Raw genomic sequence first — 23722 nt, 5'->3', positions numbered from 1 at the left:
TCTGGGTGGTTCAGTCAGTTAGGGGTCTGCCTTCAGCTCAGGTCATGATCTCAGGGTCCTGAAACAGAGCCTGGGTCAGGCTCCCTGCTTAGCAGGGCGTCTGTTTCCACCCTCTCCCTTTGCCCTCCACCCCACTCATATTCTCTCAAATAAATAAGTAAAATCGTAAAAAAAAAAAAAAAAAAAAAAAAACCAAAAAAACTATTATTTATAAACATGGAAAAACCTGAGATTTCATTAAATTTTTAAAAAAGCAAATTGTGAGCACAGTATATTTTAAAAGGCCTAAATATTCTAAAACCGCAAGCAAAAATAAAATAATAATATTAAGGATGCCTAGGTGGCTAAGTCAGTTAAGTGTCTGCCTACAGCTCAGGTCATAATCCCAGGGTCCTAGGGTCAAGTCCCGCTGCAGGCTCCTTGTTCAGCAGGAAGCCTGCTTCTCTCTCTGCCTATTGCTCCTTCAGCTTGTGCGCTCTCTCTCTCTTTCTTCCTCTATGACAAATAAATAAGATCTTTAAAAAATAATAATTAGGGGCGCCAGGGTGGCTCAGTGGGTTAAAGCCTCTGCTTCTGGCTCCGGTCGTAATCCCAGGGTCCTGGGATAGAGCCCCGAATCGGGCTCTCTACTCAGCGGGTAGCCTGCTTCCTCCTCTTTCTCTCTGCCTGCCTCTCTGCCTACTTGTGATCTCTGCCTGTCAAATAAATAAATAAAATCTTTAAAAAATTAAGAACTGGGGCACCTTGATGGCTCAGTGGGTTAAAGCCTCTGCCTTTGGCTCAGGTCCTGATCTCAGGGTCCTGGGATCCAGCCCTGCATTGGGCTCTTTGCTCAGCAGGGAGCCTGCTTTCCCCTCTTTCTCTGCCTGCCTCTCTGCCTACTTGTGATCTCTGTCTGTCAAATAAATAAATAAAATCTTTAAAAATAATAAAATAAAATAAAAAATAAAATGCCAGCAGTGCTCAAATTGAGGAACCACAATACTTCCACGGAAATCTTTTTTAAAATTAAAGACTGTTATTTCTTTCTTTCATTTTAGAGAGACAGAGTGAGCATGCAGGGGGAGGGGCAGAGGGAGAGGATCTCAAGCGGACTTCATTCAGATCAAGACCTGAGCCGCACACTTAACCAACTGAGCCACCAAGGTGCCCCTCCAGGGAAATCTTTTACGCGTAGATATGATCATTCCACTTGGGATGATTTCTGAGTGGCTTTTTCAGCTTTGTTTTTTTTTTTTTTTTTGCTTGTTTGTTCTTTGTTTTTTTTTAAAGATTTTATTTATTTATAAAGGCAGAGGCTTTAACCCACTGAGCCACCCAGGTGCCCCTGTTGTTGTTGTTTTAAAGAAGGCTCCATTCCCAGCATGGAACCCAACGTGGGGCTTGAACTCATGATCGCAATTCAAGACCTAAGCGGAAATAATTGGGTGCTTAACTGACTAAGTCACCCGGTCAGCCCTGCCTTTTTGTTTTTCTTAAGTTCCCATTTCTACACAATGAGCTCAATTACTTCACATGTAATAATTATAGGAACACACTGACAATGTATAAAACAATCATAGGTCCACTGCAGATGCTCAATAAATTTTCAATGCCTAGGTGTCTCAACTCCTATAAGGTACTAGTTATATAAGGAAAGAAACTAGATTGTCCTGAAACTAGACTATCATTCTACTGACATTATGCACAGAGTAAAATTAGACTAGCTCGGGTGTATACATTCTTTTTGTTTGTTTGTTTTGGTACAGATTTTATTTATTTATTTGACAGAGGGAGATCACAAGTAGGCAGAGAGGCAGGCGGAGAGAGAGGAAGCAGCAGGCTTCCCACTGAGCAGAGAGCCCAATGCGGGGTTCCATCCCAGGACCCTGGAATCATGACCTGAGCTGAAGGCAGAGGCTTTAACTCACTGAGCCACCCAGGTGTATATATTCTAACGGCATTTTGTTTTGAGGGTTTTTTTTTCCATTTGTAATGATATTCAGAAAAATTCTGTCCCTTTCTTTTTTAAAGATTTTATTTATTTATTTGACACAAAGAGATCACAAGCAGGCAGAGAGGCAGGCAGAGAGAGAGAGGAGGAAGCAGGCTCCCCGCGGAGCAGAGAGCCCGATGCGGGACTCGATCCCAGGACCCTGAGATCATGACCTAAGCCGAAGGCAGCGGCTTAACCCACTGAGCCACCCAGGCGCCCCTCTGTCCCTTTCTTAATTCAGATTTTCAAAACAAGAGGAAGGAGGCTAAAAAAATAGGCTCTGAAGTTGAGACTGTCTTTGAATTCCAGTTTAACCATTCACTAGCTGTGACCCTTCCAGTGACTTAGTTTCCTCACTTGTAGAATGAAGATAACACACGTTCTTTTTGCAGGCATGTTATGAATATAACAAGTCAAGGTCATGGCACAGTATCAGACTTGCAGTAACAGATCTGGAATAGGAGTCATCATTACTGTACCCTTCTGTCCTTGCTCAAAGAACCTCTCATTCTCCCAATTCAACCCCACTCAGCATTGTCACCCTTTTCAGATTATGAGATCTTTCTGGAAAGAGCCTATCCCTGGGGCCTGGCACATGGTAGGCTGTCAAAACTGTTCAATGAGGAGTGGCAAAATGGAAGGCTTGATTTCAGAGTATCAAATGTACTTTAGATAATCGAGAGCAGAAAGTCATTGCTAACTTCACTATTTTTTCTACTGTTAAAAAAATCAAAATGATAATAGTTTATCCTTCTAAACAATCATTTACCCATTCTGGAATGTACTAATGAACCACCTACTTCAGGCAAAAAATTTTCCTTTAAGATTTGAGGCTATATTTTAAGACTTTTTAAAAATAAGACTGTTTTATTTTATTTTAAAGGGTTTTTTTGTTTGTTTTTGTTGTTCTGTTTTTTTGACAGAGAGAGACAGCCAGAGAGGGAACACAAGCAGGGGGACTGGGAGAGGGAAAAGCAGGCTTCCCACAGAGCAGGGAGCCCGAAGTGGGACTTGATCCCAGCCCTGGGGTCATGACGGGAGCCAAAGGCAACAACTGAGCCACCCAGGTGCCCCTATAAGACTGTTTTAATAATTAAACCTATTTGAGTTCAAAATAGGATATTTCACAAATTCTCTCCTCATATGTTGTATAAAACCTGAAATAATAAGGACTTCAAGCAGCCTAACAAACTTTAATGACAAATCTACTTAATCTCCTAATTACAGTTGTGTTCGAGTAAATTAATTCTTTTTTTATTTGAGCACTTCCATGAAATTTGACCACAGACAGTGACTAATCACTATAGGGTTCAAATTTAGCTTTCATGTATTTCAAATACTGAGCAAATTTCTTGTAAGGACTGCCTAAGAATCATTAGTCCGGTTAGTTTTCTAAGGGCTTTTAACACATTGATTAAAAACTTCAATAATTAGCTCCTGGCTTTTCTCTTTCAATGACTCCTAAGGCACAAAATATATATCAGTTATAAACTGCTCCATCAATCAGCTACTCCCATCTCTATTTGTTTTGTTTTGTTTTGTTTTTTTAAGGCAACCAGTATTATACAATGATTTCTTATTTTAAAATTCCAAAGGTTTACAAATTCTTCAATGGCCAAGACTGGAATTTCATTTATAGGGACATTCTTTGTATCACAGAGCAGAAAAGCACCAGGCATTGAAAAAGAAACAAACCCATTCTGGTTCTTGAACTGGGTGGTAATTATTTATAGCTATTTGTTAAGTTTTACATTCTGTGTATGTATATCATCTCACAATAAAACACATTTTTTAAACAAAATGCTTATAGGCTGAAATTCCTTTAAATATAGGAAGAATAAACTCTAATAGAAAATTGAAGGAATTTAATCTTACGATACGCACAATAAATAATTTAGGAGACATTTCGCCAAGAGAAATCAGCAAATTGAGAAAGTTTCCAAATTATGAGTTAAAAATTTCCCAATTAGTTGAGCAAAATCAATAAGGGTGCAACAGAAAAAGAGGTATAGAATTCAGTCCATTTTCGCCAGAATACGAATGGGGCAAAAATGCCACATATAAAGATAACCCAAAATTGGATATGGTCATGACAATTAATGGAGGTAAACAAAGAATTCACGTGCACACACTTACCGAGACAGTTGCAGGTTGGCAATTCAGAATCTTTCGTGGTGGACACCAGGTTTTTTGTAGGATTGGTAAAGAAGTTCATGGCATAATCATTAAAACTTTTCTGTGCACTGTCTACTGGGGTAAATTCTGATGCTCCAACACTAGATGAACAGACGTCCTCTTCGCTCTTCGTCGAAACCACCGTGATCCCACCTGAACATACTACATTGACATTCCTGAGAATTTGTGCTGGGTCTGGTAAGGGGGTTTCATGGGAGATACCAGGCAATGTTGACAGTTTCTGATGCATGAGTTGGTCTTGAACATCCCCCTGGATCTGTGTTTGGTCATCGCCAGCCATTACGTTAGCACACTGGTTAGCAGGAGAGGAGGGCTGGAGTAAAGGGTGAGCTTTCTGATTGACATTCACTGTTGGCTGTACCTGAGAATTATAAACTTTTTCTGTAAACGCCTGCCCACTGGATTCTGTTTTTAACTGGCATAATGGGAGAGAATCCAACGGTTCAACCTTCATGTTTCTTTCCTGTGCTAATTCAGGATAATAACGCTCAAATTTTATCTGAGTGAGTGGAGGAAATAATTTTTTGTGTTCTAACGCTGAACTCCTTCCAGTCAGTGGTTTCCATACTTTGGTTAGGGGAGGAATTTTCCCCAACAGAATGGGAAAATCATGTGGACCAAATTGACCGAATCTTTGAAACTTAGATGCTATCCAAATGTCATGTAACTTACTATACTCATATGACAACTGTTCCTGTTTTTTCTGGTCATTTTCTTGACAACTTATGACTACAGGCTTCTTTTTCCGCCGATCTCTTGATGGGGTAGCTCTTGTCTTTTTCTGTGTTGTGTTCTTTTGCTTTGTCAATGATGAGCTATGGTTATTTTGTACACTGGAAGGTTGTTTCTGTTGTATTGTGACTTTCTCCTGATTACACTTTTGCTGTACATTATATGCAACAAGGCTTGTTGGTGTACTTTCAACCTTTTTGTCTTCTTGTTTTATGTAATTGAATTTAATTATTGACGCAAGTTGTGTTAACTGAGTTGCAACGTCCTCCTCTATTTTGCTGTGTATTGTATTCAGACACGATGGATCCTCTTTTAGGTCTATCTTTTTACTGCTGGCCAGTGACTGGTTACAATGCCCCAATTTATCACCTGATGGTGGCAACGGATGCAAATTCTTAGAACTATCAAGACTAATTCTACCTTGAGCAACATTTTTACTGGTGTCAATTTTAGATGAATTTGAATTTGGTATGAAATGAGGGACTGAATTTGTGACTTTTGAATACTCCTGCAATTTTGAAGTTGTCTGGTTAGCAGCTGAGCTGTGGTGTGACTTGGAAATGTTTTGCCCATTGAATACCACCGTGTTGCATGAACTCTGCTTTTCCAAAGATGAACAGTGATGAAGGCTTTCTGGCACCCCTTGTAAGTTTGGGTCTTGGAGGTCTTTTCGTACAGAATAGAGGATAGCTTTACAGCTATTAAGCAAACTCGCTGTTCTGTGTTCTGTTTCTTCATCCTTCTCTGACTTTGATGGTGAGGAATTTTCTGATGGGGCTTCTGACAGTTGGGTGAGAGCTTCTATGGCCACAACTTGCTCCAGCGTTAGTCTCCTATCTTTCATTAGGGATAGAAGACTTGGTTGAACTGGAGATCCATCTTTTGGTTCTTTACTTGGTATATTTTCTAGAGATTTGGGTTGATCACTTTCATTGTGTGTACTAGTAGGACTATTTAAGTGGAAAGTTGCAGGATTTGGAAAAGACTTGCAGTTAAAGCCAGATTTCTGGAATACTGAAACATTACTTCTTCCTTTGAGATGATCACAGCTCGCACTAGTGGCAATCGAACTCATGGCATTATGGTTGGCAGTGTCTTTCAGGAATTTACAGGAGTTGTTTTCAAATGCCTTGCCAAATTCTTCAATATTGAATTTTTTAAAAGACACATTTGTTTCGGTTGGTAAATAGTGTACATTTTTAATGCCATTTTTTACGGTTTGTGCAAACAATTTCTGAGGCTCAATTAGATCAGTAAGTAGGACTTTTTTCCTGTCATCTTCAGAATTTTTTAATTTTTCAGCTTCCGTCACAACTGCCTTAAATTCACCTTTGACATGATCGGTTAAATGTGATTTCTTGTTTTGCGTCCACTTCTCCACTTCAATACCTGTCATACTTTCTTCATTTTTAGTCACATTTTCGAGAGGAGGTGGGTTTAATTCCAATCTCTGTTCCCCCCCATAGCTCCTCCTGTATTCCATGGATTCTGACTTGGGGCCATTTACTAGTTTGTTGATAAAATCTGCCTACAAAATAAACACAAAAATATCTCATATTATCTATGCAAATATTGGAGTAAGAGCCACAGGAACGTTTTGATTTAACACGAACGAAATGTAAAGCCCCTGAAAAAAATACTCATTTTTCTTTTTATGTTTCCAATAAAATACCAAAGGGGTGTGTCGGGAAAAAGAAAAAAATTGAAGTAAAATTTCATTACTCATACCTGTAAAGATTTTGGTAGACTCATTTGTTTTTCAAAATAATGTGTGTGTTTTTTGTTTTTTGTTTTTAAGAGAAAGAGAGTGAGGAAGTGTTGGGCGGGGAGTGGGGGGTGGGGGTTGACAAGGTTGTGAGGGGCAGAAGGAGAGAATCTTAAGCAGGCTCCTTGCTCAGGGCAGAGCCCAATGCAGGTCCAACCTCATGACCTTGAGATCATGACCTAAGCTGAAATCAAGAGTCTGGACGCTTAATTGACTAAGTCACCCAGGTGTCCCTCCAAATAAATCTTTAATATTTTTACATTGGTACCATTTGACGGCCAATATCTATTATCTTAATGCAAACTATACTGAAATACAAAATACACACAGAAAGGTGAACAAATCCCAAGTATATAGCTTACTGAATTTTCACAAATGAACCCCCAAGTGCCCAGATTCCAGCCAAGAAACTCCCATCTAGTCATCATTCCACTGCCAAAGGGTAACCATTATTTTGATATCTATCACAGATTTCCATTGCTTATTTCCAAACTTGATATAACTGACTTCCTTTCATTCAAATTATACTTGTGATTCATACATGCCTCAGTCCATTGATTCTTACTATTTTTTTTTAAGGATTTTATTTATTTATTTGACAGAGATCACAAGCAGACAGAGGCAGGCAGAGAGAGAGGGGGGAAGCAGGCTTCCCGCTGAGCAGAGAGCCGGACACAGGGCTCAATCCCAGGACCCTGAGATCAAGACCTAAGCTGAAGGCAGAGGCTTAACCCACTGAACCACCCAGGTACCCCAGATTCTTACTATTGTAGGTAAATTCACTGAGTGAAAATACTACAATGTATTTACTGACTGTACTGTATATGGACATTGGAGTTATTTTTGGTTCTATACCACTATAAATGCTACTGTAATCTTTGGAAGTGCTGAGTTATCAAGTGTGTGTGTACCTTAACTTCAGCTTTAGTAGACAGGCCAAAGAATTTTCTAAAGTGGTTATCAACATGCACTCCCAACAGTAATTATAATCGCTCTAACTGTTGCACATTCTTACTTAGTATTTTCTGTCTTTTCACTTAAGCCATTGTGTTTAGTGGGAATGATATAATCCCTTAAACAATTTTTTTTAAATGAAATGCCTACAAAATAAGATTAATCAGTTTACCTTTTAAAACTGTACAATTAAGGGTGGTTTTTTGTTTTCTTTTTTTTTAAATTTGACAGAGAGAGATCACAAGTAGGCAGAGAGGCAGGCAGAGAGGCAGGCAGAGAGAGAGAGAGAGGAGGAAGCAGGCTCCCTGCTGAGCAGAGAGCCCGATGCGGGACTCGATCCCAGGACCCTGAGATCATGACCTGAGCCGAAGGCAGCGGCCCAACCCACTGAGCCATCCAGGCGCCCAATTAAGGGTGGTTTTTAGGGACGCCTGGGTGGCTCAGTTGGTTAAGCAGCTGCCTTCGGCTCAGGTCATGATCCCAGGGTCCTGGGATCGAGTCCCACATCGGGTTCCTTGCTCGGCAGGGAGCCTGCTTCTCCCTCTGCCTCTGCCTGCCTCTCTGTCTGCCTGTGCTCGCTCATTCTCTCTCCCTCTGTCTCTGACAAATAAATAAATAAAATCTTAAAAAAAAAAAAAAGGGGTGGTTTTTAAACATATTTACAATGTTATGCAATAATCACCTCTATCTAATTCCAGAACATTTTCATCACCCTTTTCTAAAAGAAACCTTGTACCCATTAAGCAATCACTCTCTATTCCCCCTACAAACCCTTATTTTTAAAACCCAACAGCTCATCTAAAATTACAACAAAGGAATTGAGACAGTAGGGGCATTTCCAACTGCTGTCGGGAGCGAATGTAAAGTTAACTTACACCTCCTAATTTCTAGTGTGGCTCAATGACTCAGGGAGAGAAAAATATAAGATCAGGAGACTTCCTATTGAATGAAGGTGATATACCTGAATCTATTACTGACTGAAAAACTAAACCAAATTTAATAATAGCCATAAAATATGTAAGCATTACCCAATTGTATAATTAAACATTAAACAATCTTTTCTTCACATTAAAAAATCTTAGTAGAGGGGCACCTGGGTGGCTCAGTGGGTTAAGCCTCTGCCTTCGGCTCAGGGAGCCTGCTTCCTCCTCTCTCTCTGCCTGCCTCTCTGCCTACTTGTGATCTCTGTCAGATAAATAAAGAAAAAATCTTTTAAAAAAAAATCTTAGTAGAAATAAACTATATTTACCTTTTTTTTTTTTAAGATTTTATTTATTTGACAGAGATCACAAGTAGGCAGAGAGGCAGGCAGAGCGAGAAAGGGAAGCAGGCCCCCCACTGGATGTGGGGCTGATCCCAGAACCCTGGGACCATGACCTGAGCCAGACACAGAGGCTTTATCCCACTGAGCCACCCAGGCGCCCCTAAATAGTTACTATTCTTAATGTAAAAGAGCTTCCACAATCAACAAGAAACGGTAAATGACTCAATAGAAGAGTGAGAAAAAGAGAGGAATATGTCCTTTGCTTAAGTGGAAATCCACAAGATCAATAGCTGTTTGACTTTCCTAGAAGACAAGCAAATGAAAATAAATGCAACTTTTTAATCCATCCAAATGCCAAAATTAAAAATGCAGAAATGTAGGTAAGCAAATTATAATACAATATGACATTTATACTAGAGAAAGTATGAAATAAAGACACTCACACTCATACTGTGAAATAATGTGCAGCCATTACTTGAATTTATCAGTCTAGTGATTGCATGGCAAGAGATCCTAAATAAACAAGAGGCTGAAAGCCAGTAGGTAAAACGTTAATACCAATTACCATGGGGAAACAGAAGTGAAGTTTTTTTTTTTTAAAGATTTTATTTTATTTATTTGACAGACAGAGATCACAAGTAGGCAGAGAGGCAGGCAGAGAGAGAGGGAAGCAGGCTCCCTGCCGTGTGGAGAGCATGATGCAGGGCTTGATCCCAGGACTCTCTGAGACCATGACCTGAGCCAAAGGTAGAGGCTTTAACCCACTGAGCCACCCAGGTGCCCCAGTTGTTTGTTTTACTTGATGCTTTTAATTTTACGAATATGCATATCTAAGATACTGGGACTTCAACGTACACATCACTCTAAAGAGAAGATACTGAGTACCTTTTAAGATTTATGTACTATAAACATAGAACATTCTCATAAGTAATGAGCTTAATTAAAAACTGACCTTTATCATTCAGTTATAGCTCATGTTAACTTTTTTTTTTAGAGAGGGAGGGATACGGTGAGGGAGAACAAGGTATGATGTGGGGCTCTATTTCACCACCCTGAGATCATGACCTGATCTGAAGTGAGAGCCAGACGCTTAACTGACTGAACCACCCAGAAGTCTCTTATCTCATAACTGCTTAAAATCATGCGGTTTGAAAACATGAGGTCTATAGGTAAACGAGAACATGTTCTACACAATGCCAACTACTAACCTTTAAGAAAACAGCTTGACATATGACATTTCAGCAGGGGCTAGTAAGATTTTCTCTGTCCTCAGAAATCAACCAGAGCTCTTACAAGCAGATACTATTAAATGTAATTGTGCACTAAGAAAACAGTTACTCAGTTTCACTTGCTCTTCATAGTGAAACTGAGTGGTCAGAACAAACATTTACTGTTATTCGGGAAAAACCAAAAATTCAAGTTCCTGTTGTTAAAAGTGGATCAGCAAAACAAACTATATCTTACATGTAGTATTTCAATAAAGCTGTTAAAAGAAAAAGAAAAAGAAAAAAGAATCAGGGAGCATGATTCCCCCTCTTTCTCTGCCTACTTGTGATCTCTGTCAAATAAATAAATAAAATCTTAAAAAAAAAAAAAGCATGGATGAGTGAAAATGCAACTTGAAAAATATGCAACACTGCCTTATGTTTAAAAAGGACATCTAAATAATGTATAAACATGTTTATTTTTAAACAGAAGTGTGGAAAAGAAAATAAACCAATCTAATTTCTATTACTGGTTAATCTGTTTTTTGAAGACTTATTTTTTTTTTAGCGATTTTATTTATTCATTTGACAGAGAGAGAGAGAGATCACAAAGAGGCAGGGCGGGGGTGGAAGCAGGCTCCCTGACACCATGACCTGAGCTGAAGGCAAAGGCTTAACCCACTGAGCCGCGCAGGCATCCCTTATTTACTTATTTGTCAGAGAGGAGGAGAGCACAAGCAAAGGGAGTGAGTGGCAGACAGAGGGAGGTGGAAAGTAGGCTCCCTGCTGTGCAGGGAGCCCAATGCAGGGATGGATCCCAGGACCCCGGGATCATGGCCTGGAGCTGAAGGCAGATGCTTAACCAACTGAGCCACCCAGGCGCCCCTATTACTGGTTAACCTTGAACAGTAAGATAGGGAAAGAGCAATTCTTTGGAGTTGTCTGGTCCAGGAGATGCCATGTAGCCTGAACTTTCGTGTTCTCCTTTTTTAAGAGGTCAGGTAGATTGTGATGGGAATTCAATGAGACCATATGACCAAAGCTGTTAGCACAGTAAGGACGAGGTATCACTATGAGGGAGCACTAACAATTTCATTATAATAGTTACAATCCAAAGAATGTTACCTATATTATAATATACACCCCTTACTGCAATAACTCATTTGATCTTCACTTCAATCCCGAGGTGGACACTATAAAAAGGTGCTCAATTCTAAGAAAAGTGTAAATTAAAAATGGCAAAGATAACATTTTTCACTGATCAGAAATGCAAACTTCAAAAAATGTTTGAACACCTAGATAGGCCCTTAGGGAAGTTGTGGGGATATATATTCTCATATAATGGTGGTGGAGTGCAAAATCTTATCATCCCTCTGGAGAGCAATTTGGCAATAGCTATCAAAATTACAAATTCAACCTCTCCTTTGCTACAGCATTTTCACTTCTGAGAATTTATCCTAAAAGTTATACTTGCACTTAATGATATGTTTTGACAGCTTTGTATAGTTTAACAAGTAACTGATAATACCCAAATGTCCACCTGTAGCACACTAATTCAATTATGGCATATCTACATATTACCTTGCAGCGATAAAACAGAATGAAAAGAGATTCCATTCCAAATAGGCAGATGTCCAGGATTAAAAAAAAAAAAAAGGATCCAGAACCTAAATATACCATTTTTTTATGTTAATAAAAAGTATTGGGGGGGCGCCTGGGTGGCTCAGTGGGTTAAGCCGCTGCCTTTGTCTCAGGTCATGATCCCAGGGTCCTGGGATTGGGCTCTCTGCTCAGCAGGGAGCCTACTTCCCTCTCTCTATCTCTCTCTGCCTGCCTCTCTGTCTACCTGTGATATCTGTCAAATAAACAAATAAAATCTTAAAAAAAAAAGTATGAAGCACTAATATATATATTCCTATTTGCATAAAGAAACTCTGGAAGAAGAAAAAAAAAAAAAAACTTAATACAAGTAATGAGGAGGAGGAAGTCCAAAACAATACAGGAGCTTGGGAACTATTAAACCCAGACCTGATTAAATACTGTTTTGATTTTTAAAATGTACTTCCTTTAAATTTAAACCAAAATTGAAGCGGTCTGTGGAAAGGTTTCTAGCATACAGTAAGTGAAAAAAGCTAAAAGTTTGTGTAGTACCAACTCACAAACATATCAAAGCATAAAGAAAGGGTGTGGAGTACATACACATTTGTCAATACTCAGGAAGGTATATTTGTCCTACAGAAACTTTACTGGTAAATATTTAACAACCAGGCTGGGAACTGAGAGGGGAGGGAACCCTGTTTTGCCCTGTAGGCCGATTTTTTTTTTTTTAAAAGATTTATTTATTTGACAGAGAGAAATCACAAGTAGACAGAGAGGCAGCCAGAGAGAGAGAGAGAGGGAAGCAAGCTCCCTGCTGAGCAGGGAGCCCCATGCGGGACCCGATCCCAGGACCCTGAGATCATGACCCGAGCTGAAGGCAGCGGCTTAATCCACTGAGCCACCCAGGTGCCCCTGTAGGCCGATTTTTGTGGTATAAATACATCCACCACAGTGGACTGTAAATTATCAGTGAGATACCTGTGCCAGCATTAGGAAGAATTGCAAGTAATTACTGACCTGGAAGAAGCTGACTCCTTCCTACCACTGAAGGTACAATCCCAAGATACTTTGTCAAACAGGCTCCATTAACTACATTATGAATGTTTATTTTTTAATGAAGATTTCCTTGACATTTAATCTGCTTAGGTGTACTGCATCCCCAAATATCCATTCTGAATCTCAAAATACTTGTTAACATCTACCTCTCTAAAGAGATGCCAAGTCTCTGGGAGGCCTGGGTGGCTCAGTGGGTTAAGCCTTTGCCTTGGGCTCAGGTGATGAGCTCAGGGTCCTGGCATGGGGCTCCAGAGTGGGCTCTCTGCTCAGCAGGGAGCCTGCTGATCCCTCTCTCTCTCTGTCTGCCTCTTTGCCTACTTGTGACTTCTTTCTCTGTCAAATAAATAAGAAATCTTAAAAAGAGAGTGAGAGAGAGATCTTAAAAAGAGAGAGATGTGTCAATTTTCTGAAGGAAGTATTTCACAAAAAACTGGCTGTTTTACTCTCTCAAGTGCCATATATACTCTGGGGACCTAAGCTCATGCCCACCAGTGTCTCTTCTCTTTCTCCTCTACCACCCCAAAAGTGCCCAAGTGTACCGTTTTAAGGACAGTAATTCAAATTCTCCCAGTCTCTGTGTTGCACTCTATGCTAGTCACAAGACTATATGTTGCTCTGGGCCCCTCTTACCCCTTCTAAACTGACAGGAATGTCGATCACCTTAGATCAGATCTGGGTTCAATAGCTGTCAAGCACCCTGTTTTCTCATTTCTCCACATTCCTATCAAGCACCCTGTTTTCTCATTTCTCCACATTCCTTCTCCACATTCCTATCAAGCACCCTGTTTTCTCATTTCTCCACATTCCTATAGTAGTAGTGCTACTCACACCCACTCTTGAATGAATGAGCTCAAACGGCACTGAGCAGAGTGGTATTTTATTCTGAAATGACTGTGCCCTTTGGACAGAATCTGTCGCCTCTCCCAACACGCACATTCCATACATGCTGTATTTCCTGTATCTAGAAACAGCTGCTCAGATCACATGGAAAGTCTTTCAAAGCGTGTACAGAGACATGATCCACAAGACTATGACCTTTACTGCAGGCAGATCAGTGTTTCTCAACCTGCCTTTATGGTTTTTGTATTCTGTTTTGCTTTTTTCAGCCCCCACCCAATAGTCTTTTAAAACATTTTTTCCATAATAGCTCTCCTCAGGAAATTTTAATTCCACAGATATAGGATGTATCTGCTTATGCACTGTGGTCCCATCATAATATTTAAGTTTTTTTTGTTGTTTTTTGTTTATTTCTAACCCTCTCTGAGCAACCGAGAACTGATCTTAATCCCCTTTGAGGAATTCAAAAAACTAACATGTAGAAGGGGTGCCTGGGTGGCTCAGTAGTTAAGGGCATGCTACTTCTTGATTTCAGCTCAGGTCATGATCTCAGGGTGGTGAGATGGACAGACCCCACGAGAGCCCCACATTGGGCTCCATGTTAAAAGAGTCAGCTTCTCTCTCTCCTGCCCCTCCGCACCCCCAAATAAATAAATACCCCCCCAAAAAAAGGAAAAAAAAAAAACTAACATGTAGAAGACAAGGAGCAACCCAGAGTATTTATACCTGATTAGAAGGGACACCCTCAGGACCTATGTCCTCAACCAGAAAAATTTAGTGTTTGGGCAAAAACTTCAGGAGAATCACTAGCGGCTCCATTAATGCTGACTTGAATATGATGCAATCATGCCTGATGCGGTATTTGTCCTCCCACATTCCCATAGAAGCATGGAGGTCAGACCCTACCCTCCACAAATGCTTTCGAACAAACCCAAATTGCAATCAAAAGAAAGATAAACCAGCCATTCACCAAAGCTAAAATAAACATTGAACACACACATACACATGCACACACACACACATCCTTCTTCAAAGGGGACCTGCAAAACAGTTGCCTTCTTTTCCTATAGCAGTACAATGGTCTAGTTCTTTTCCTTTTTGAGGCATAAAAAGAAGACACCTACCCCACCACATTTTGTAGCCCTAATATTTGAGCTTTGCCTCTGTTCTGTTTTCTCCACTTTGCCTACAGGCACCCTGTTAGATGTTCAAAGTTCATAGAAAGGCAGGGAGGTAGGGTCAAAGGGACCAAATCTGCCCTTATCCCCACTTGTCCTACCTTGGTGCCATAAAGCCTAATGGCTCTTCCTTGCCTGGGCTGAACAGAAGCCATCCCAGAGACTCTGAAAGTTCCTTTCCCACTTTGATCCACCACATCCAGAGTTCTTTCCTATTCTAAATTTTTTACTCCTACCCCCAACAAAAACTCCACCCTCATTTGGCCACAGGGTCTCAAAATCCAAAGTAAATCCTTTACCTGGGGGGGGGGGGTGGTAGGGCAGAGAAGGGGAAGCAGATTATTAGGGGGAGGGACAACTTCTATTTAATCCAAAAACATGTAAATTGTAGAATGGTTCTGAATGTATACAAAACTGACCTAGGAACCAACCTCTCTAGTCCCAGGTGTCCTCATTCCTGCCCTCTTCCTTGGGAGCTAAGCCATTACAATTCATTAAGAGTCAGAAAGACAAAAAACCTTTCAGACACCAAATTCGCCTCAAGCTATCATCCTATCAAATTCCCTCCTCATTCAAGTATCTTAAATGGTTACCCTCGGTTCTAGGCGAGCCCTCAACTGCCAAATTCCACCATTCCTTAATGCTCTTTTGTAGACCTCCAAGGAGAGTCTCAACTGAACCGCTGAAATCTAGGTGTCCCTGGGAGCTCCACCCTTCCTTGCCTCTGTCCCCAGGCTGTAGGTGTGTCCCCCTGAGCCTACACCTTAGAGGATTCCAAAGCCAAACACAATGCCCGTTCCTTCTTCATCCTTTCTCAAACAGCCTTCCCTATGCTTCAAGTTCACAACTCTTAGTGCCCAGTGTAGTTAATACTTAGTCTTTTTGTGTACCTTGCTACATATAGTTTTCAGAATTGGGGCTTTACTGGAATCAGACAAATTTCGGCTTCTTTCCCTGCTCCATCACTTCCCAACACGATGGGGCCAAGAGCAAGCCATTGCTCTACAAAGCTTCATTGAGCCTCAGTTTCCCTAACATAAATCAGGATGAGTAACAGCATTCACTGAATCAGTTTATTGTGAAGGTTAAATGAAATAATGCGTTTACACATATTGTTGAACCTTACCGTGTGTAGAATTGAACTATTTAGGGGAAAAACACCTCTTAGGTAGTTCTTTTTTTTGTTGTATCTCCTTCAACATAGAGCAAAACCCTACTAACTCCAATCTCAAATCCACAACTGAGGAAAAAAAAAATATTCATCAGTAGCTATTACTCATGTATTGACCACTGACTCCTTGCCAGGCATCATCACTGACGATTTATAGGAATTACTTCCTTTGCTTTTCCTACTTAGTATCAGTATCTCCATTCTTCTGATAAGATTTAGAAAGATTGAGTAACCAGGCAAAGTAATAATTAACATTTATGATGTATTTAGTTACTAATATTTAGTACTGTTTACTGACCTAACTTTATTGTCAATGCTTAAAACTTAGGAGAACAACTCAATTCCTATGGTTGTTTCTTTTCCTAGATTGTATGAATTATTGTTTTTCTGAACCCACTGGCCTACTTTCATTCACCCGGTTTTTAGTTGTTACACTATAGCATTGCTATTCAAAATATTCTCACCTTTGGGGGGGTGGAAGGTTGGGGGAACCAGGTGGTGGGTATTAGAGAGGGCACGGTTAGCATTGGAGCACTGGGCAAAAACAACAAATACTGTTACACTGAAAAAATCCTCACCTTTTGTGAAAATTTTGTAAATGCACACTGGGTTCACACCAAGTTATGAAGGAGAGTTGGGTGAAATTAAAATTCAATTTACAGGGACGCCTGGGTGGCTCAGTTGGTTAAGCAGCTGCCTTCAGCTCAGGTCCTGGGATCGAGTCCCACATCGGGCTCCTTGCTTGGCAGGGAGCCTGCTTCTCCCTCTGACCCTGCCTGCCACTCTGTCTGCCTGTGCTCGCTCTCATTCTCTCTCTCTCTGACAAATAAATAAAATCTTTAAAAAAAATAATAAAAAATAAACAAGTAGCCCTGGTGATTAAAAAAAAAAAATTCAATTTACATTCCAACTTTTCGGGATATGATTAGAGGTCATTGTCTATTTTCTCTTCAAATATTCCCTAGACTATAACTCTCCTTACTTCCAGATAAATCTGATTTGCTTTACCTTTTTCCTAACTTTTTACTCAAAATTTTAAGGTTCATAGCATTAGAAGGCTCAGTAAAAACATGTTGGGTTGGGGTTTTTTTGTTTGTTTGTTTTTTTAAATTTTAAGTATGCGCCATGCCACTCTACCAACTCAGCTAGCCAGGTGCCCCGAAAACTTATGGGTATTAAATAATACCACAACATGAAGTACTACATTAATTATTTAAAAAACAATGAAAAGAACACAAAAATTGCCGATTATCTAAATCAATCAGACTAAAGTCAATCAGACTATTTGACAAATGTAATTTATATGCACTCATACTGTAAAGGTTCATGATAGAAGGCAGCCTCCAAATTTTTTTTTTTTTAAAGGGCATTTAAATGCTCCTCAAGATTTCAGGAAACGTGGTCTTATGACAAATCCTGTTTTCCACTAGGATTTAGCCTCTATCAAGTCATTTTTGCCTAGAATGCTCCCTCAAGATGAAAGATATATTCAAGGACCTTGCCTCACCAACTCCGTCCAGAAGGCCATCAGATAACTAGTTAATTCATGATCCTACAAGACACCAATAAAGATTTCAACTTTTAGTTCTTTCCAATATTGCTCATGTAGCCTTAGGTCTCCTTCCTCAATGTTCTTCCTTAAAAGAAAAAAAGAAGTTCCTATTTCTGTTTAGGTTTTCTAAGAACATAAGCTCCAAGAATACTGAGTATTTATTTAGCACTTAGCGGGTGATGCTATGCACAGGGGTATTTACACATTCCTAACAGAAAAATCAGAGAGCATTCTGGAGCCAAACCATCAAGATCTGTAAATCTTTCTCTACTAGCTGCTTCCCCACAGGCTATAACAAACTTAAGGCTTTTCTATCGAAAGAAAACAAAACCCATGAGAAATATTTAGCTCTCTCCCTATCTCACTGCACCATTTTGGAAAAAAAAAAAAAAAAAAAAGTCTTCAAATAATTATCTGCAATCACTATCACGCCCTCTTCAGCCCAGTGTAATTAGCATTCTGTGGCACCACCTCACTGAAACTGCCCAAGACTCACCAATCTAGACCTAATCGTCAATTCAGCGGACTGCCAGAGTATCTTTTAATACTGTTGCTCACATCTTTAAGGTTCTCCCTTTAATTCTCCACCGGTCATTTCAGTCTCCTTTGCTGGCTTTTCCGCACACTTAAAAATGACGGTGTTCCCCCCTGTCTTCTCCCCAGTCTCCCCATTTATCTACATAGGGGCCTCCAGTCTGTATCTATTTGCTGATGACTCACTCCCACAGCAAGCAAGATCTTCCCTCTAAACTTCAAACTCAGTCATCCCCCAAATGGGCATCTTCATCAGGCAATTAAAACTCAATCACATCTAAAAGCTGAGTCACCTCTACCCCATCCCTGCTTTAACCCCAAAACTCACTTAATATAATAATTCATGAGTTTCCTCGGAAGCCTCCTCCATTCAACACCCCAATTCAGCCAGGGAATTTGGTGGTCTTACTTAAAACCTCTTCCTTTCATCCTGAGTTTTTCATCTCTACTGCTTTTTGCCTCAGTGTGTTCGTTCTACAAATATTTATAGGAGTACCCATAACATGCTGCAGGCATGATTAGTGGGAGAGGTAACATGAGAGGTACCAGTCCTGAAGGATACTACACTCTTTTTTTTTTTTTTTTAGGATTGTATAAATTAATTTGAAAGAAAGAGAGAGAATTGGGGTGGGGGTGGGAAGCAATGGGGCAGAGAGAGAAGCAGACTCCCCGTTGAGCCAACTCAAAGGACCCTGAGATCATGACGTGAGCCAAAGGCAGAGGCTTAACCTACTGAGCCACCCAGGTGACCCTGGATATTCCATTCTAGTGAATGTTAGGTAACAAGCATTTTCAGAACCTAACCTTTCACCTACTACCCTTAGTGCATTAATCTCAGAATTGGGACTGGTTTCCAGCCTTCAGGTTTCCCAAATCTTCATTTGCTGTAATTCTAAGGAAGCACTGTCCCATGGAGATACAATGTGAGCTACAGAAATAATTGTAAAGGTTTTAAGAGGTTTGTTTCTTAAAAGTAAAAAGAAACCGGTGAAACAAATTTTAGTATTTCTATTTAAGCCACCATATAAAAAAATGTAATTTCAACTTGTAATATAAAAATTAATGAAGGGACGCCTGAGTGGCTCAGTCGGTTGAGTGTCTGCCTTTGGGTTGGGTCAGGATTCCAGGGTCCTAGGATCAAGTCTCACATCAGGCTCCCCGCTCAGCAGGGAGTCTGCTTCTCCTGCCTCTGCAGTGGGATCTCTCTCTGTCAACTAAATAAACAAAATCTTAAAAAAACAGAAAAAGTAAAAAAAAAAAAATGAACAAAGATGTTTTATTTTTGTATATTAAGTCCAAGAAATTCACTGTGTATTTTATACATACTGCAAATTAATTCACCGCTAAACTTTCAATGGTTAAAGTAAAATGTAGTGGTATTACAACAAAGTTGTATTTAATTTTAAAATTTTCACTTTAATTCAGTTTTAAATTTTAAATAAATTAAAATTAAATAAAATCACAAAGTCAGTTTCTTTGCTATACCACCCAAATTTCAATGATCAGATATGCAGTTATTTACAGAGACAATTTTAAATGCAAATCTCATTGCTTTAGGCGGCATTCCACAAGCACCTGGCTAAACATCAACATCACCCTAGGGGTTTTTAGAAAAAGAAATGCTGAACTAGCCCCAGTAAGGTTCTCTTAGTCTGAAGGTAATAATTCTATAAAGACTCAAAGAGCAGCAAGGTAAGGGAACCCAGGAAGCAGGAACCACCAGAGCAAAACTCACAATTTCCATTACTGACAGCAAGGCCTCCAAAATCCTAGCCTTGGCCAAATTTTACAGAATGTGTCCTGCAACAGCGATGTCCTCACACCAGCCCCACCCAGAATGGCTTCCCCTGAGGCTATGTTAAGCTGCCCAGTCCTTCCTTGAGTAGCAGATTTTAGGTAGAAAGACCTTTCCTGATTCAACCCTCCCCCATCAATTTTGCTCCCCAAATACCTAAAAACTAGAAGAAAGGTATCTGTAGAAATCAACTATTTTTAACACTCCCCCAGCTCCGCTCAGGTAAAACTGAACACTCCACCCTTTACTATCTAGGCACAGATCTTTATCATATCAATTGATTGTACCTACTTACTTGTTTGCACTGCGGTCATCCTGGACTTTAGACCCCAGAGGAGAGATCTTGGTGATTGTCCTCTAGGCTCACAAATGTGTTTTATTTTGGGAACAAATGGGAAAACCTATGATTGTATGGTAGAACTCTTAAAGAGGATAACCTGCAATTTTCCAGTGGTTCATACACATACAAAGAGTCAAATACTGAATTGCATTAATGGAAATAGTGGTGTTCATTGCATTATTCTACTAACTTGTTTTCTGCTTAAAATGCTTATTTAAAAAGCTGGATGATTATCATAAGAATAAATGAGTGAGTACACAAATGAATTTAGAAAAAAAACCACAGGGTGGTTTAATCTGGAGAGATTTTCCAATTTAGTTTTACTGATTTGTAAATATTATTTTAGAATAAAGGAATAGTCCTTCCTTTCTAAATGTCAACTTTATTTTTTTTTTTAATTTTTAAAGATTTTATTTATTTTTTAAAGCTATTACTTATTAGGGGTGCGTGGGGTGCCCAGTGGGTTGAGCCTCTGCCTTCAGCTCAGGTCGTGATCTCAGGGTCTTGGGATCCGGCCCAGCATCGGGCTCTCTGCTCTGGGGCGCGCCTGCTTCCACCTCTCTCTCTGCCTGCCTCTCTGCCTAGCTGTGATCTCGCTCTCTGTCAAATAAATAAATAAGATCTTAAAAAAAAAAAGATATTACTTATTAAAGGGAGAGAGAGAGAAAAAGAGCACGAGCAGGGTGGAGGGGCAGAGGGTGAGGACAAAAGCAGACTCCCTGCTGAGCAGGGAGCTGGACACAGGACTCAATCCCAGGACCCTGGGATCATGACCAGAGCCGAAAGCAGCCACTTAACCAACTGAGCCACCCAAGCACCCTAAATGTTGATTTTAAAAAATACTTGTTTTCAGGGATGCCTGGGTGGTGCAGTCGGTTAAGTATCTGCCTTCAGCTCCGGTCATGATTCCTGGGATTGAGTCCCACATCGGCCTCCCCCTGCTTATGCGCACACTCTCTCTCTCTCTCAAGTAAATAAAATCTTAAAACAAACAATCAAAGAAACACACACAAAAAAACCAAACTTGTTTTCACAAGGTGGCTCTTCCAGAACCAGATATCTCACGTGGCAGGATTGGTTAGGAAAAAGGAAAAGTTAATTTAGATATACTTGTTCTAGTCTTTCCTTGCCTCCTGCAAAACAGTCTCCAGCACCTTCCATGACTAAACTGTTCCTTTCTCATCCACCACCACTCAGTCTGTATATAACACCTTTCTTCATCACCAGAGCTCTGGTCTTCTACCTAATTCACCTTTTAATGCATGACTCAGTCTTGGCAAGTCAAGAAGAGAAACCCAGACAAGCACTTTGACGCAAAGCCATGAAGCTAAGAGGTATATACCCACCAATACCCATCATGAGTACACTCCTTTTTTATCCCCTTTTATTTCCATAAAATAAGTACAATGATGATAATTTTGCCTTACTGTTCTCCTTCTATGAGAAGTAACAATTTAAAAATAGTTCCAGATTTAAATATTTCCTTAATAAGGAAAAGAATTTTTTAAAAAGTATACAGAAATGTTTATAGGTGACTTGTTTGAACTGCACTGTAACAGCATATATTTCAAAAACAATACAGGACTAGGTGAATAAAGTATGGTATGGTATGTCTATAAATGGAATTCTTGGTAGCCAACGAAATATCATGTACTGAAATGGCCAAAGATCCAAAAACATTTAATGAAAAGACCAACTGACAAGGAACATATGATACAGTCTTCTGTCTGTGTATGTGGATAGAGTACAGGGGACAAAGTTCGACCTAAGCACAGATTTAAAACATCTGAAGAGGGGCCGTTGGTGGCTAAGCCACTAGAGCTCCTAACTCCTCTTCTTCTTCTTCTTCTTTTTTTTTTTTTTTATGATTTCTTTTATTTTAAAGATTTTATTTACTGGGCGCCTGGGTGGCTCAGTGGGTTAAGCCACTGCTTTCGGCTCAGGTCATGATCTCAGGGTCCTGGAATCGAGTCCCGCATCGGGTTCTCTGCTCAGCGGGGAGCCTGCTGCCCCCCGCCCCCCTCTCTCTGCCTGCCTCTCCGTCTACTTGTGATTTCTCTTTGTCAAATAAATAAATAAAATCTTAAAAAAATTTTTTTAGTTATTTATTTGAGAGAGAAACAATGAGAGAGAGCATGAGCGAGGAGAAGGTCAGAGAGAGAAGCAGACTCCCCGTGGAGCTGGGAGCCCGATGCGGGACTCAATCCCCGGACTCTGGGATCATAACCTGAGTCGAAGACAGTCGTCCAACAAACTGAGCCACCCAGGCGTCCCTAGAGCTCGTAACTCTTGATCTCAGGGTTGTGAGTTCCAACCCCATGTTGGGTGACGAGGTTACGTAATAAAAAATCTTTAAAAAATAAATTAGGGGCACCTGGGTGGCTCAGTGGGTTGAGCCGCTGCCTTCGGCTCAGGTCATGATCTCAGGGTCCTCGGATCGAGTCCCGCATCGGGCTCTCTGCTCAGCAGGGAGCCTGCTTCCTCCTCTCTCTCTGCCTGCCTCTCTGCCTACTTGTGATCTCTCTCTGTCAAATAAATAAATAAAATCTTAAAAAAAAATAAAAATAATAAATTAAAAATAAAAAAATAAAATAAAACAGCTGAAGAGATAGACAACAAAGTAGTCCTGAGGTTATTGCTGTGAAATAAAAGATTTGGGGAGGAATGGAGAAAGAAAACGGGAACTGTAATTTTTAGCACTTTGGTATTTTAACTTTTTTCAACTAGTATCTGTTCCTTTTATAATAAAGTTGTTTTTTTGTTGTTGTTTTGTTTTGTTTTTAATTATAAAGGCATGGGGCACCTGGGTGGCTCAATCAACTGAGCATCTGATCTTCATTTCTGTTCATGTCATGACCTCAGAGTCCTGGGTAAGAGCCTCACGTCAGGGCTCTGTCCCTCTCCTCTGCTCCTTCCTGCCACTCTCTCTCTAAGAAATAAAATAAATGAAAAATTATAAATAGAAAACTGAAATAAAATCGAGAAAACTACATATGCCAAATTCCAGTATTAAATTAATTTTCTACAAAAAACATATTTCACTTCATTAGTAATAAATAAGATCAGGGCGCCTGGGTGGCTCAGTGGGTTGGAGCCTCTGCCTTCGGCTCAGGTCATGATCCCAGGGTCCTGGGATGGAGCCCTGCATCGGGCTCTCTGCTCAGCAGGGAGCCTGCTTCTTCCTCTCTGTCTGCCTCTCTGCCTACTTATGATCTGTCAAATAGATGAATAAAATCTTTTAAAAAATTAATAAATAAGATTAAGAACGTAAATAGATATTTTTTTCTAACAACTAAAATGCAAATGACCAAAGCGTACTAAAAAAGGTGCTGATCAGGGACGCCTGGGTGGCTCAGTTGGTTGGGCCGCTGCCTTCGGCTCAGGTCATGATTCCAGGGCCCTGGGATCGAGTCCCACATCGGGCTCCTTGCTCGGCGGGGAGCCTGCTTCTCTCGCTGCCTCTGCCTGCCTCTCTGCCTGCTTGTGTATACTCTTTCTCTCTATCTCTGGCAAATAAATAAAATCTTTAAAAAAAAAAAAAAAAGGTGCTGATCATATTTTTCTTTTTA

General features: G+C 40.2%; 1 protein-coding gene across 7 annotated transcripts in view; it reads right to left on the bottom strand.

Annotated features, from left to right (window-relative positions):
- Positions 1-23722, bottom strand: part of TET1 (tet methylcytosine dioxygenase 1) — a 147173-nt gene that overhangs the window by 56349 nt on the left and 67102 nt on the right. For all 7 annotated transcript variants that reach the window (XM_082714540.1, XM_082714541.1, XM_082714539.1 and 4 more), the window contains one exon: positions 4112-6431. In XM_082714540.1, the coding sequence (XP_082570666.1) occupies positions 4112-6431 (2320 nt within the window). The remainder of the gene's footprint in view (positions 1-4111; positions 6432-23722) is intronic.

This window comes from Mustela nivalis, assembly GCF_964662115.1.
Source record: "Mustela nivalis genome assembly, chromosome: 2".
Lineage (NCBI taxonomy): Eukaryota > Metazoa > Chordata > Mammalia > Carnivora > Mustelidae > Mustela > Mustela nivalis.
This window is presented reverse-complemented; position numbering and strand designations above follow the sequence as displayed.